The sequence below is a fragment of the Zonotrichia albicollis genome, chromosome 19, assembly GCF_047830755.1.
Source record: "Zonotrichia albicollis isolate bZonAlb1 chromosome 19, bZonAlb1.hap1, whole genome shotgun sequence".
Taxonomy (NCBI): Eukaryota; Metazoa; Chordata; class Aves; order Passeriformes; family Passerellidae; genus Zonotrichia; species Zonotrichia albicollis.
In genome coordinates this window covers 9,311,700-9,327,529 of record NC_133837.1, presented here as the reverse complement: position 1 = coordinate 9,327,529, position 15,830 = coordinate 9,311,700, and the positions used below count along the sequence as shown (strand labels likewise).

Genomic DNA, 15,830 nt, shown 5'->3' with positions numbered 1-15,830 from the left:
CCAGACTCGAGGCTAAGGCCGCGCTGGCTTGGGGCCGAGTGACCGCCGTGTTTGTGCCTTTATTGCCCAACCATAAATGTTTTCCCCCATAATTTCGTTCTGCCCTAGAATGATGGAGTCATCAGAGTTGGAAGAGGCCTTTCCGATCACCCGGTCCGACCGGCACTGCCACTGTAACACCAAACCACAGCACCCACGCCAGGTCCAGCTCCTCGTGAGCAGCTCCAGCCATGGGGACTCCACCATGGGCATCCCTTCCCAAAGCCTGACACACCAAACCATGATAATCTTCAATCTGAATCTCCCCCGTCTCAGCTTGAGGCCGTTTCCCCATGTCCTCTGTTGGCCCAGCAGATAAACCCAATCCCCACCTCACTACAACATTTCAGGTTCAGCAGTGAGGTCCCCCAAAGTTGTGCCTTTGTGCTGTATTTTTCCTCCCCATGGTTGTGCTTTATTGCCCAACCATAAATGCCTTCCCCTCATAATTTCGTTGTCGTTAAGTGTTTGAATGTTTCCCTGAAGCAGTTCTAATAATAGTGGCTGCCATTAGAACCTACAGGATTTTGCACTTTCAAAACAGTATAGTGAGCAATGATGTAAATTCATACAGCATATACAAAATTGATTGGATTCTAGGTCTTGGTATCTTTAAAAAAACACTGAAAAATGCACATACTGCACAGCTGGGCAACACTCAGATTTCCAGGGAAATTCCTCACTTCCCTCATGTAAGAGCCAATGATGATTTTATATCTTATAGTTGAAGGGATGCATTTCATGCCCTACAAATTGGTGATGCTGGTACCACGTGTTGAGCATGGCACTGCCCAGAAGAGCTCTAGACATTTCTCAAAGCCAAAACTACCTGTTTGCAGTGACATTTGCTAACCTACATCCTTACTCAACACTATGCTTATTATGCTTTATAATCCTGTTTTCTGCTAACTTGTCCTGAAAGGAGGAGAATTATGTAGGTTTTAATTTCTGTTGATTCTATTAATTTGATAGAAAACTCTGCTGTGTTTCTTAGCAGTCACAATTTGGCTTTGCTAGAGTTAAACCCCATTAGTGAATACTTCTCTGCTGGAGCAAAGTTAGAGACAACCTTTGAAAAAGGGGCCCCTTTGCAGCTGCCTCTGAGATTAACAGTACTGGGCAGTTGTTTCTTTTAAAAAACAATAGTTTACCTTGGGCACCAAAAACCTTTGCTTGCCATGCTAAATATAAGGGATAGACTTTATTTTCACAAGTTTATTTAAAATACTCAGTGCAGCTCTGAAGCCTGAGGTGGAAAAAAAGGCCTTCTATTTTCTTTCCCTCAGGAAAAGAGTTATGCAGAGAATGTGTGAGCAGATAATAGACTAATTCAAACCTTCCGACCAGATGTCTTCAGAATCATACTATCACTGAAATTAAAGCACAAACAAACATTTGGGACTGACGTAGCTCCTTCAAATAGGAGAATGCCTCGGTCAGGGTTGCTCATTTTGGAACAGACTGAGAGAAAGCAGAATCAAGATGAAGAAGTTTCTTATGTTGGTCTCCTTTTTGGTCCTGCTGACTACTGTTACAGGTAGGAGTTTATATCAACAAACCTGCATATGTGTAGAGCTGCAGAGCATATAAGTAGTATTAGTTTGTCAACCTTCTATTCTAGTATTATTTTTTCATATATTTTCATATATTTTATTTTTAACACTCAACCACTTTTATATTGCAGGCTTTCCATTATTTGATTTTTAGCAATCATGATGTTGTATTTGATATTTAACTCTCTCCATTACCACACTGTAGTCATTTGTTGTAAACCACAAAGTTTTAGTTTTATATTTTAATATTATTTTACCAAGGTCCTGCAAGTGGAATGTTCAATGCAATCTCTTCTTTGCAATGTATCTAACTCATTACTTTGAAAAAAAATCCTATAAAGCAACACAGAAAAGAACAAAGAGTTGGAAGAGCAATTAATGCCAGTGGTTTGATGGTGCTGTTGTATTTGCTCATTTTATAGTACCAGGAATATGTGGGCTTTGCTTCATACTAGTAGGACAAGAGAAAACACAAGTATCAAAATGGTGTAAAATTCCACTCCTATCTCTTGGAATGGAATATCCCCTGGGAAGGGGCTGTAATGAAAGAACACTTTGTTTATAGAAAAAAAATCCGGTTTGGGGACATTTCACAACTGATAGATAAAATACTATATTTTTGGTAATTTCAGAATTAATTTCTGCTGTTCTGTCTTTAGAAACTTCACCAATTTTGTCTGAAAAAGATGCCAAACAGATGCTGAGGACTCGTCGTGAGGAGAGACCAAGAAAAGCTGGTTTCCCTGATGAACCAATGAGGGTGATTTATGTTATTTACTCTTAAATTGCATTAACTGAAAAACCCAACACCAAATCCCCCAAACCATTTGAGCTTAGTATTAAATTTCTATTGCTTCCAGGCATTATGTTATGAATATCACCCTTTAAAGCAGCTGAGTTCTTCCATGAAATATTAAAAAAACCTTTAAATTCTTTCAATTACAGTTAAAACCATTCTGCAAGTGCTGAGTATGGCTCAGGAAATGTTCACTTGCAGAATGAAGAGATCATTTATCATGGTTCAAAAATACCAATCACATTTTTGAGAAGAAAATGGCTTTTAATTTATAGAGATATGGATTTCATGAGCTCGTGCCTGAAGTAAGTAACAGGAAAGGTCTTCTGCTTGCAGTACATTCTGCACTGCAGGCAGAGAGGAGATGGAGGTGCCAGTGGTCAGTGTGGAGGCTGAGGTAGTTCTCAACCAGCTTTAAAAATCTCTTTCTTTCATTGACTTATTTATGGATGCTACAGATAGGATGGTTTTTTTATGATATTGTAAGAGTTTTTCATTGCTGGCTTAATGCAACTGTTTTGGGCTTGCATGCAATATCTACATTTATTTCTTTTTAAACCGTATTACAACAAAAGAAAAAGAATTAAAGAGCCTTCTGTTTTCCTTGCTTTGACAAGACCTAACACATAATCCTGCACTCATCAAGGGTATACTTAAGGTATTTTAAAACTACTGCCTATTTCTTTCCAAAGTAAATAAACTGAGCTAAAATCACATGGTTCTGAAGAGGCAAAGGCACAGAAGCCAGGAGCACACAGGGGATTGTGCACCTGAGGAGCACAGGGGGCTCAGTTTAGCGAGGTGCTGGACACTTCCGGACTCCACAGGACATGAAGAGCACCACGAAGACATGAAATTCCTTGCAGGATTGCAGAAACAGCTTCTGGTTTTTCCCCTTTCCAGTGGGTAATGTGCACCAGACAGACAGAATCCACCTGCCCAACACTGGGTGAGCACACAACAAACCAAAGCTGTCCCAGATATTGCTCCGTGCTTGTTGACAACCCTGTACACTGAAAATTGCACAGCACAGCCAAAAACCAGAAGGCTGCAGTGCTGCCCACAACACTCAGGACTGGGTTGGTTTCTAAGATGTTAAATAAGCCTTGTAGTTTTTGCAAAATAGCAGGAATACAGCTCCCATCTACTGTATAACCACAATTAAGGTTATGTGGTAAATATAACAAATATTGAATACAGAATAAATGAAGCAGCAGAACAGTTGGATTGAGGTCATTCCTGTATGGCAAGAAGCTCTACATGCATGCATGCAACATTTAATCTATGGTTTAGTTTTAGCTGGTCCTGTGAGGAGCAGGGAGTTGGATGTGGTGATCCTTATGAATTCTATGACTCAGTGTGGGGAGAGGAAGTATTCAGGGCTAAAGAAATGTTTTTCATGACCATTAAAGAAATGGATTTCTGACTCTGCTTCTCTGTCCTTGACACTTTCTGTCCTACCACTTTTTGAGAAATTTCAACCTTCTTTTATTTATTTTCTTTTGTTTTTCATCTAGAAAGCAAAGCTGACCCTCTGTAAGAAAATCCAAACATGAGTATTTGTTTTGCTCCATAAATGTCAAGGTTTTTAGTAGAAAAGGAAGAATCTTCAGATAAAAAAGCAACCCTCATTGCCCTGTGGAACGTGGAGATTTTCCATGTGAATGAAGGTGCATGGCTGCTGCATCCCTGGGCACAGCTTGTGCACATGGACTCAAGGAGAAAAACTGATTTTGTATGGATGCTTTGTAGCAAAATGAAATGAATGCTGGGATGAACCCACCTCTGTTCATCTGTTTTAAGCAAAAGCTGTTTGTACTGGGCCAGATCATGCTGAGCTGGGGAATGTAATTTGCAATTCGTTGTGACACTCTTTGACTTCCACAGTGCTGCTTGAGACAGAAACCTGTTCAGTTACAGACAGAAAGATCAGCCCCATTGGATTATTAAAAGAAAACGTAATTTATATTATCAGCATGCTTTAAAGTTAATTTGACTTAGATCCTGCTTTGACAATGTGTCATCCTCCCAGCCCCACAGTTTTAACTTATTTTGATATTATGAGCACAAAAGGTATTGACAATTCGAACAACTTATGCTTAAAATAAAACCAGAATGATTTTGTTGAAGGGATTACAAATGGGGTTTAATAAAGCCATTTCAATTTTATAAGATATAGATTTGGCAGAGATAAGAGCCTAAATTTGGTTGCTGCAAGTATTTTTGGACTTATAAATGTTTAGAGAAATGGAAATAAACTGGCTGCAGCACTAGAACAGCTTGTGGCTTGGGAAATGTGTAGGTAGTGTGTGTTTCTTACCAGAACCCTTCAGTCCTGCCACATGATCCTGCAAGGGGTTAATGTTCTTTAAGCAGCAGGAACCAGTTTTCAAAAGGGGCTATAACAAATCTGTTTGTGAGAATCCTTTGTACCCTCAGGCTCAACAAAGGCTTCTGTGTTGATATGCAAATAAGAAATGTGTATACAGAATTCCTAATTTATGAATATTGTTGTATAATTCTTGCTCAACACCTTTGCTGGTCTGGAGAGGAAATCATTCACTAAATATTGCTAGGCTGGGGCAAGCTGACCAGCAACATATTTCACTATATTTGATTATTTTAATGGATAAATTACTGGCTCTTCCATCAGCTGTGAAATTATCCTGGGTCCCTGGCCTGACATTAGAATTGAGTGATGACACAATTAAAGTTCTTTTGCTTTGCTTTAAACAGGAGTACATGCTTCACCTCCAGCGCTTGGAGCAGAGATCAGAAGAGCAATTCCTTGAACATTGGCTGAATCCTCATTGCCTCCCACACTGCAACAGGGACCTGGTGCACCCAATCTAATGGGATTGCCCACCCTCCAACTGGTATATATACATAGATATTTATATTTTTATATATATCTTCTACAGTGCATCTTTTTTTCTCCATAATGAAAGGCAGAGTCACACACTGGGAGAGAGGGGAATAAACAAGGGCTGGGGGAAGCACCTTGTGCTGGAAGGTGTTGGGCAGCTGAGCAGGGCAGGGAACAGAAATGTCCCAGGCACCAACTCTGTCACTCTGTTCTGTTAATAAAACTCTGGTTATGCCTTTCTCTACTATGTGGGTGTAAGGTGATTGCAGAACATTCTTATTAATGTGGCTTCAGATTGCTCCTGTTTCCCTGTATTCTTTTTCCAACTGTTCTGTTTAAGTCTTGTACTTGTTCACTTAGCTCTCAGAGGGACTGGGGCAGGATTAAACTCAGTTGTCATCCTGGAGATATTCAGGATGCAGTCTGACCTGCAAGGAGGTTTTTTAAACAGACATGAAATTTGTCAACTGAGATAAGTTTGAATCATCACCATAAAAGTGAAGCTATATCACTCCCAGTTAATTTTTAATATAAAAGTTGCAGATTTAGCTTCATATTTCAAAAGTTTTAAGCAGTAGAATGCAGAGATGGTATCTGTCACAGCTGATCTGTTTCAAAAAATGGAAAGTTCATCTGCTTAAAATTCTTTTATCTATTTGTACTTCTTTGAATACCTTTAAAAATTGGGATGTTGTGGTAGACTTCAGTGGGGCTCTATTAATCCACAATAAAACAAAGGTCTGAGACTCATTTAAAAACAAAAACATAACATTCCCAAACTTCAGCCTTAGGAGGTAAGTTGGCAATTTTCAAAATAATCTTCCAGCTGAGACACAGTTGAAAGCTGGCTCACTTAGCTACAGGAATTCTTCCCAACAGCTGCTCCCAGGCCACTGTGAAGAATTAATGTTAGAAAAGTGTTTAAATTATTTGAAGCCCTTAAGATGTCATTGGTATGGCCAATGGATTTTGATATTCTGGGTTCCTTTTTCTGCAGATCTCCACATGGATTTATACATGATTAAGGAGGACAAGTTTATTCCTGCATTGGCTACGTGCTCACTGTAGAGCAGAACCTCTCTGCAATCCTCATGGTACAGCAGAACTTCCAGCTCTGAGTGCCCTGATGAGCTCTAGATCACCATGTATTTTCTACCAGCAATGATTGCATGCATGAATAACTGAATTGAGGGTTTCGACAGTTTCTGAGGTATGGGCAACTTATTAGTCCTAGAGTGTCCTTTCAAGGGCATGGGTTTAGACTGTCTGAAGCAAGAGGAACTTGGAGGGAGAGGTCAATAGAAAATTGCAGAATAGCAACATGAAGAGAAGGCCAGCTTTCTGGGCTTTGGAGGAATCCTTAATTACATTTTCCTAGGTTAAATAACAATATTTCATGAAGACACATCATTTATGTAACACTATTTCCTACTGCTTGATGAGTATTTCATGTATTGTTTCATAATAAAAGCTTGACTCAATTTCATTTGCAGATGCTTTTGTTCTCTTAGTCTCCCATACTGTATTCTGACAAAACTCACTGGAAGTGAGGCTCAGTTTTGTGAAGTACTAAGGCAACATCAGAGGACTTTGTAGGAACAGCAGCTGGGAAGCCCAATGGTGCAGACTAATAATTGTGTAGTTTCTCTGCACAATTATCCTTTTACCTTGTAATTCTGCCAGGAGGGGCAAATGAATCCAGCCAACCCTTTCCTGCCTGTCTGCCTTTACAACTTATAAGTCATATATAAGTCTTTTTTCTTGGAAAAGAGTATCTTCTACAGTCAGATGGGAAACATGTGATACCTGCAAAACAACATAAAAGATTGCTTGGTGGCTCTTAAATGACTGCTGTGATCTGTAATGGCAACAGAATTAGTTATGAATGGAGCAAAGTAACTTTCAGAGCTCCTTGCTGCAGTCACACTTGAAGCCTGAGGACTGGGAGCAAAATAAAACACAATTTAATTAATATCTACAAGGTAATTAGTGCTACACAGCTCTTGACAGGCTGAACTAGATCAACAGTTTTTCTGGTATACTTTTCTTCCAGTAAAACAGCTCTCCTAGATTACTCCAAGGAAATAATTTAAATCTCAAAGCATCAAAGGCTTGCTTTCCCCTACTGCCAAGATAAATCATAGATTAAATCTGGGAGTGTGAAAAAGTATAATCAGGCTGCTATTGTGTGCTTCATTCATAAGTGTCTCAATACAGAGATCTAAATTTGCATATCTCTTTGAGTTAAAGTCACTAGGTGAAATCCTGGCTCTGTTTTTATTTGCACAGTGAAAAATTCATTTAATGACAATTATGTCAACTGTCACCCTGTGAAAGTCGTTTTTCAAGTACTTCTTTGAAATGAAAGAACTCCCACCTAGTTATACTCAGTCATTTTGAAGGTAACCAGGAAGGTTAAGCAGAAGGTTCTGCTCAGTTCTTCTCAGTAACACAGAGCTAATCCAAAGACAAATGTGGAATATTGTTCATTGGTTTGCAGTTTGCTTTTCCACATGAGGGCCAAAGGATCTCATGTAGGGATCTCCAACCAAAAGTGAAGTATTATTAAGTCTAATTAACAAGGAGAAAACTAGAAACAGAAAAGTGAAGTACTTCCTGATCACTGATCCCCATTCTCTCCCACTTCACAAGGGAAGGAATTGTGGTGCTGAGAGCCTTCAGCCCACATTGGTGTCAGGCTGATGGGAAAAGGAGCCAACTCATATTTGCACTCATGTTCAAACCAAACCCATCTCTCTTATAAAGATCTGCACCTCTGTTCTGGGCTGGAACTGACCACTGAAGAACATCCTGGTCCCTCAAGGCAAGAAAAGCAGCAGACACCACAGAGGAAAGTTTGAAACATAGGGAATAAAGGGAGAAAAATAAAAGTATGAAGGAAAGGAGAATGAACTAAAAATGTTGAAGTTAATAAAAGAAACCTAGACTAAAACCTATGAGTGCCTCAGGAATCCTGTGATCATGAAGAACATAGCCAAGTTACTGCTTTTTAAGACATGCAGCTCTTCTGTCAGATTTAAGAAGCCAAGGCATCCCTTTATAGGAATTAATTTTGGAGGTAAACACAGAAACAGCCTCCAGCCTATGGGAGAGGCAGCCAGAGAAGGGGAGGCCAGCACAGCACAGCAGATTTCCATAAGTTTGCTCATCTCTGGCAAACTCTGAAAGCTGAAGAGAGAGTGAAGGCATCTGACTGCTTTAGACTGCTTTAGACTATTGCCATGGATGCAGAGCCCCTCAGCCTGCTTATTGTGTATTTTTGCACGTCCATAACATATACCCAGTGTTTTACACAGAATCCAGTGAACTAACAAGGATCTTAGGATCAGGTATAAATAAATTAGCTCAAGCACTTATTGTGACTCAGCAGTGAAAAAACCGATAGATAATTAGAATAAGAAGTAAACATTGCATAAATTTTTACTTAGTTATAGCTACAGAATTATGTAATTAAGCTTTTTTTAAAATTCTCTTTTTATCCTTCAGATTTTTTTTATTCTCTTCCTCTACACAGATCTTTCCTTCGAAGCTCTGCTGTGCTTGAATTCCTCTATAGTTGAACTAGACCGAGTGTGTTCAAGGATTAGTTGCAGGTTTGTTTTTCTCCATGTCTAAAATCTTGGGGGAAAATGCTGGACTTTCCTACATGCCTGCAAACCAGAAGAATAAGCCTTCTGAAAGGTGAATACTGAAAGTGAGAAAGCTGGAAAAACAGTTGTTTTCCAAATGCTTTTAAAGAGAAGGATTAAAACAGACCTGGGAAAACCTTCCATCCATGATAAACATGATGACAAGCTCCAATCACTGAGCTGTTTTACAGCCAGTGCTTTGCCCGAGCTGAGCAGCTGCCCACTAGATGCCACTGTTTCTGCACTCAACCAGGACCCAGCCCACAGGACTGAAATCACCACATCCCTCCTCCTGCTGCTCGTTTTTCACTCCTTTTCTTAAAACGTTCAGCTCAATGGATCAAAATCAAAAGTCACCTCTATCCCATAAAATAAAGACCTTCAGCACAGGGCTGATTTTCCCTCTCTGGGTTGCAGTGTGGTGTAGGTGTGGTTCTGCTTCATTATGCCAGAAAGAAATGGTTGAAAGTTCCTACAAGCACATTGTAGTGGCTTGTGGCTTTTTACTGCCTGCCATCCACACACAGAAGATTTTTGCTAACAGAAGATTTTGTGTGTTTGCAGAAGCTGTTCCCTCTCAGAGTAGATAATTTCATCCATGTTCGCTTTCCCCAGATTAAGCTGCAGACTGATCAATTGGTAAAAGCATCACTCTTCAAGCCCTTACATTATCTTCCTACATTTATTATCTTCAGCAGCACAGGGAGCTGTGTGTTAGGTGCTGTACAAAGTGTACTGAAAAGGCAGACTGTGCCCAGGGCCAGAAATGTAGTGTCTCTCTATAAAGAGCAGATACATAATATCTGCTCTAATTTTAAATACACAAGAATTCATTGAAAAAAAGGCAAAGGCTGGGATTTTTGAAAGCATCAACTTTTTCAGCAAGGCCAAAAGATTTTATCACAGACAGATAAATAGGACATGAAGTAGTTACACTAATGCCACTAAGCACTTTGGCAGTTCAACTAACTGGCTCTTTCTACCAGACTTACCTTGCAGGAAAACATGCACCAGGAGTTCTTATTTACCAAGACAGGAATTTCCAGAAAGCTCCCTGAAAGCAAGTCAGTCACTTGCTTTATTTGAAATTCACTTTCACAATGGTGAAGGTAATGAAAAATGCAAAACTAAACTTACCAATTGGATGATTCAGTCTTTGTCTGCTTCTCAGGGAGGCTGAGCAGGTGAGCACGTTCTCTCACTCACAAGGACAGGACAGCTGCTCTGGAACATTACTGAAACATGAATATGAAAAAGAGTTACAAAGAAAATGCCTATAACCATCTGAAATGATGATATAATGTGTGTGGAAATGTTTCCCTGCAGTACTCCAGGGCTTTTTTTTTTCTTTTTCTTTTTTTTTTTTTTCTGTTTCAATTGTCAGAATATTGTTTTGAATGAAGACTTCTGTTTCTCCCAGTGAATGAATGCATAAATAATTTCGGAAGCAGTGGAGTGAAATTGGGTTGATTGAATGTGATCACTGCAGCAGGAGACTACTTTAGATTCTCAGTGAGAACTTATTTTTTAATGACTAAAGAGATCAGAGTGGATTTTAGAAGGTTATCTGAGCCTTTTATGGTCTACAAAGAGTAGAAAATCTTGTAAGAACTATGTATCTTGAGATTTCTGATGTGTGATTAGAAATGCTGAGAGATCTGTCTCCTATCTGGCATTTTAATCCTTTTTCAGGTCTGGGGGTAGAGATGTGCACTAAAATGAAAAACAGTAAAAAGCAGACAATGTTCGATGAACTCTGAGTTAATGAAGTTCTCCTTATTCTATCAAAGCAGCAGGGCCAGTGTCAGCTCAACATGAAACCAAAAGTTTGGAGCACTAATGTTATTCCAAATCTCAAGTTCATCTTCATAATTTGTTTTTTCTCAGTAAGAGATGATCAGTTGAAGTGCATTTGTTTTTTTCACATTTGGGGAGATTTGGATCTAAAGATCCATCTGGGCATTTTTCTATATAACACAAGCATCATGCACATACATTTATTAAATTGAGTGAGCAAACCTTAAACACAGGAGATCTTAGATCAAAGTGAGGCAGAACATTGCTTCATTTTGTATTTTGAATTTGTCAGAATAAACAGCAACTACTGAATGACTTCAAGAAATGAATTCAGCAAAGTGCTTCAGATGTTCAGAATGTACCTGGCTTAGAGATTTGCGAAGAACCTTTGGTGTGACTCTGAAGATGTGCCTGTAGTGTCCATAAAACTGAGATCAGCCCTCAAAATGGACTGGAATATCTGATTCACAGCACTTCTGTCAGATATCAACAGAGCTCAATATTCCATCACTGCAGGATATACTTCTATCTACTTCCCATGCCCTGCATAGGATTAGTTCCAGTGTCAGTAATAAACTCCTGTGCTTCTATTACCAAAATATGGCTTATAAGAACACAAGTAATTAGCAGAGCAGAGCACTTTTCTTTTTTTTTCTTCCCTGGCAAATACTTTGATTAATATTCTGGGAAAAAAAAAGCCCCAAAAACAGTGAAAAAAGAAAGAGCATCACTGAGTGGCAGCCCCAGGAAAAGCCACAGAAAGGGGTTTGTGCTCAATTTATTGGTGCCATGGTCCACACAGGAGCAGCACTGGGCTCTCCCTGTAGGGAATGGAACACTCCAGCAAAACAGGGCCAGGCTGTTTCTGCAATCATAGAATTATGCTGGGACAGTAAATTTAAAGGTCCAGTGGAAGACTCTCTAATTTACTGGGAAATGACAATGCATCTGAGGCCAACCTATGTAAAATTTACTCCTCCATTTCTTGGTTCCCTGCTGCTGAACATTACTCTGAGGCTGCAGATGGAGTCAGCATCCATGGACCACCCCAACCTGTCAGAGCCCTACTCAGAGCAGGGTGTGTTGATTTTCACCTTGCTAATAATGCAACTACAATGACTTAAAAGAGATAAAATACATATTTTCCAAATGTTATGGTCACAGAGCAAATTCTTGCTGGAAGCAGGGATGGATCAAGGCTGAACAGCTGCTGGTCACCTCCTGGAGTCCCATGAAGGAACCAGAATTTCATTTATCACTTGGAAAATGTGGTTCTACTCTGCTGGGTATGAAGAAAAACTTGAAATACAAATTATGTACAGCAGATTCTGTGCCTTTAGGGAGGGAGCAGTTCCAAGGCATGTGAGATCTTGTTCTTCCCAATTGTGACATTTATTGGCCATTCTCAGATGGGCCAGGTTCAAATCTGAGCAGGAGCCTCATGGTAGAGCCATAGCTGTGCCTTCACTCAGCCCTGCCCACTATGCAAATACATTTATTCTTTTCCCACTTGTGAAAACCATGTTTTCAGGCTCATTTATATGCAAAAGCAAAACAAATACATGAAGTGGATCTGTGTCTATATTTATTTTTACATGCATATATATATTTATGAATATTTTAATGTGCTCTAAATTATAGAAATGTAGCTTAGGTTTCAACAGTGGATGGATCTAAACTTCATTTCAGCATTCCAACTGCAGAAGTTAAGGTTTTCAGGAACATTTTCTGCCCAGAGTAATTTATTTTTAAGTCCTCAATATTTGAGTGCATTTCAGTGATACACAAAGTTTTGCTAAGATGAAATCTATAGCACCAGAGGAGGGTTGGGGGTGAGTTGTTAGTATTTGGTATTTTGTATAAGAGTCATAGCAGAAAAAAAAATCCCCTTCTTCATTTACTTTTTGATACTTTAGAGCTGCTCAGGGAAAGACAGAAAAATGTCTTTATTTCACATCACACAGCTGTTGCACTGCTCGAGAACAGCAGTTTAAATATTAATATGACTTTGGGGCTAAAAGCTTTTCTTAAGAGACACTTTGATGCAATGAGTTTCAGCCAAGTGAACAATCACAAAAATAGAGTCAAAGACCAAAACCCCTCCAGCTGATAAGAAGCCGGTTTATTTATTTATTGGTGTATGCTTACAAGACTCATCTGTGTGATTGCCCCAGCTACAGCTTTCCAGCCCAGACTCAGGGAAGAATTGCTCATGGATGAGACCATGACCTCTGGAGTGACAAGTTTTCCTTTTCTCACCCCAGGGTTCAGTGGGAATTGGACCTGCTCAGGTCTCCTCACCAGCTTTGGTGAACTGAGCATAATTCTGTGCAGTTTTAGGCTGCTTTTATCAGCTGCACATCCTCCTCAGCAGCTGTGCCCAAACTGCCCAGGGAGGTTAAAGCTTTCCTACCCACTGCTACTGCTGTGTCTGAGGGTGAATGTTGTGCTTCTCTCATTTAGCTCTGCCCCTGACCAGCCTCTGAATTCATCATTCCAGCAGCACCCAGGGCTGGCTCACCCCAGAGGAACTCAGGGCAGCTCATCCACCCAGGAACAAAGAGGAACTTCCCTCAAACCAGCTGCTCTGGCGGTGGATTTCAGAGTGCCCTGAACAGAGGGCATTGCTGTAACTCTGGCTGGGATCCATCCCCAGGAGCATGGATGATGAACTCACTGGGCTAACAGGTCTGCAGCATTATTTACACCCTGAGACTGCTGAAACATCTTCAGCCCTGCTTGGGAAAGGAATCATCCTGCACAGTCTGAAATTCATGGCTGCCAAGGGCTAGCAGGATGCTACTCCCATCAATTCACTTGCCCATCTATTTCCTGATTACCAGGGATGACAAATGTTCAAGCCACCTAGCTAATTTATTCTCAAACTTTAAATTCTGCTCCATGTGCATCAACATCTTGGCTGCTGAATCACAAGCCACACTCCCACACAAGCAGCTCTGATGGACACGTGTGCCCAGAAGGATTTGCCTGAGCAGAGGGAAAAGTGGATTCCAGCTCTGGGCTGCACACAGTAAATCAGCAGCACACAGAGAGAAGCTCAGGGACAACAGAAACACCAAAACGTGCTTTTTTAGAACATAACTCCTTAAATTAAACAAGACAAGAAAATATATGAAAAGACAGCAAGGTCACCTTTCCCTTAACTGTTGCCCCAATTCATTCCCACACGAGTCTCAGCTGTTTTCAGCTGTGCTCATCTGCTATCTCTATCCTGCAGGGGATGGACACAGGCATTATCAGTCAAGAAGGACTACAAAAGATGCCAAGTTTTTATTGGCCTATGCACTTTTTAGTAGCTTCCTTTTATTTCTAGAATCCAGTTACTGAAGTACCAAGTGTTCCCTGTCAAAACTCAGCTCCCATGGCACACAGAGTGCAAACACCTCCCCATGCAGAGCTGTGGATATTGTGTAGACAAACTCACTAGGGTTGGGCTGCAATGTTTGTGTCCACCCTGTGGTGACAGAGCTGATTGATGTTGAAAGGAGCTGTGGTGGTTACAGAAAATCAGAGATCGGCATTTAGCATAATGTTATCACTCAGACATTGTTCCCTTCATTTGCCTCATGAGCAGAGTTTACTGCCTGCAAACTTCATCTCCTGGTCTGTATCACATGGACAATGCAGCCATTGCCCAAATTGATTGGTATTAGGGTGGGGCTCTTAAGAACAATAAATTCATCACATTGACTATCCCACAATTTTTAGGGTGGTATAATGGACTGCATGCTCTGAGGAAATCTTTAAATAAAGTAATTTAATTCTGCTAAATAGTTTGCATTTAACTCTGTAAATGTGTATTATTACTTACTAAGACCCACACTTTCAATAGAAGCTCACTCTAAAATTGAAGATTTAATGGTTGCAAAAATACAAGATTGCCTTAAGAAACTGTGCATTGCTTGGTTAAAGGAGAGACAGCCTCCCCAAAGCCAGGAACAAGAAAGGCTGCATGGATGTGGGCATGGAAAACTGCTCCAAATTTTATATAAGGAAAATAGAATCCACTGTTTCAGAAGCAGTATCATAAAGTTTGATGTGCCTATATTAAAAGCATTTGGAACAGATATTCTTGCTCTCTGACCAGACAGAAATGGCTTTCCTTGCAGCTTTAATGCCAACTCCAGAGGGGAAAAAAAGAAAGAAATTGACTTTCCTGGCATTTTGGAGCATTTTGTGCGAAGTTGGAAGAAGTCTGAGTGGGAGGAAAGCTGATGGGGGCTGTGATGGGAGCGCTCTGGGGCTGGGACAGCAGATCTTGGGCTGTGCTTTGATTGAATCAGGTGAGGCCAGCAGGGACAAACACAGGGCTGTCTCCCACAGCAGGGAGCCCCAGTGTAGGCTCTGTGTGGAAACTGTCCCAGCTTTGCTCTTTGATCCTGCAGCTTAATTCAATCCAGGGCAGATCAGAGCAGAGCTGGGTGTGTGGAGGTGCAGGTGTGCACGTAGCTTTGGGGGATGGAGACAATGGGCAGTTGGTGCTGCCCTTCCCAGCTTGTACCATCCCTGCAGCACCTAGACGAACTCCCATTCCTGTCACCCCTTTCCAGAGCTCAGCTCTGACACTCAGAGGGCCTTTTATTTTTGTTTTTTTCCATAAACCCAAGAGTTTATAGAAGCAGAGATTTCAGTTATGAGAGCTGATCTTTGGGCTGCCAGATTGCCTTGTGAGGTCGCAGACTCTCAAGAGGCAGCACACTCCATTCCCTCAGGAAGCTGCTGGCTCTGGAGCTGCCCAGCAGCCCTGTCTGCAGGCTGTCAGCCAGGCAGCCCATCCCTCAGGCTGTCAGTCTGTCTGTCAGTCAGTCTGTCAGTCCCCCAGCATTGCCTGCCCCAGATTTGTGGCAGCTCCTCTCACCCAGCCGTGGCTGCAGCCCTGCCTGGCTTGTGCTGCTGCAGAAGTCTGAAACACCAAGCAGGTCTGAGCAGATCTGTTCAAACTTACAGATGAGCCCCTAGAGAGCTGCAGCTGCTGCCAGCCAAACCAAACCTGCCCATGGGACCCACACCTTCTGCAGTGAGACTCTGCCAGAGGCAGAGCAGCCCAAGGCAGCAAAGAGTGCTTCTTTCTGCCTTGCTCCGAGCATCTCCTGGCCTGCAGTGGTGGT

At 41.0% G+C, this 15,830-nt stretch overlaps 1 protein-coding gene across 1 annotated transcript; it reads left to right on the top strand.

The window, feature by feature from the left end:
• The first annotated feature begins 20 nt into the window (after positions 1-20).
• On the top strand, positions 21-6,725 carry C19H17orf67 (chromosome 19 C17orf67 homolog). Its single transcript, XM_005490460.4, has 4 exons — positions 21-1,576; positions 2,252-2,352; positions 5,125-5,264; positions 6,252-6,725. The coding sequence occupies exons 1-3, from the start codon at positions 1,522-1,524 to the stop codon at positions 5,239-5,241; spliced, it is 273 nt and encodes a 90-aa protein (XP_005490517.2). The 5' UTR covers positions 21-1,521; the 3' UTR covers positions 5,242-5,264; positions 6,252-6,725.
• The last annotated feature ends 9,105 nt before the right edge of the window (positions 6,726-15,830 follow it).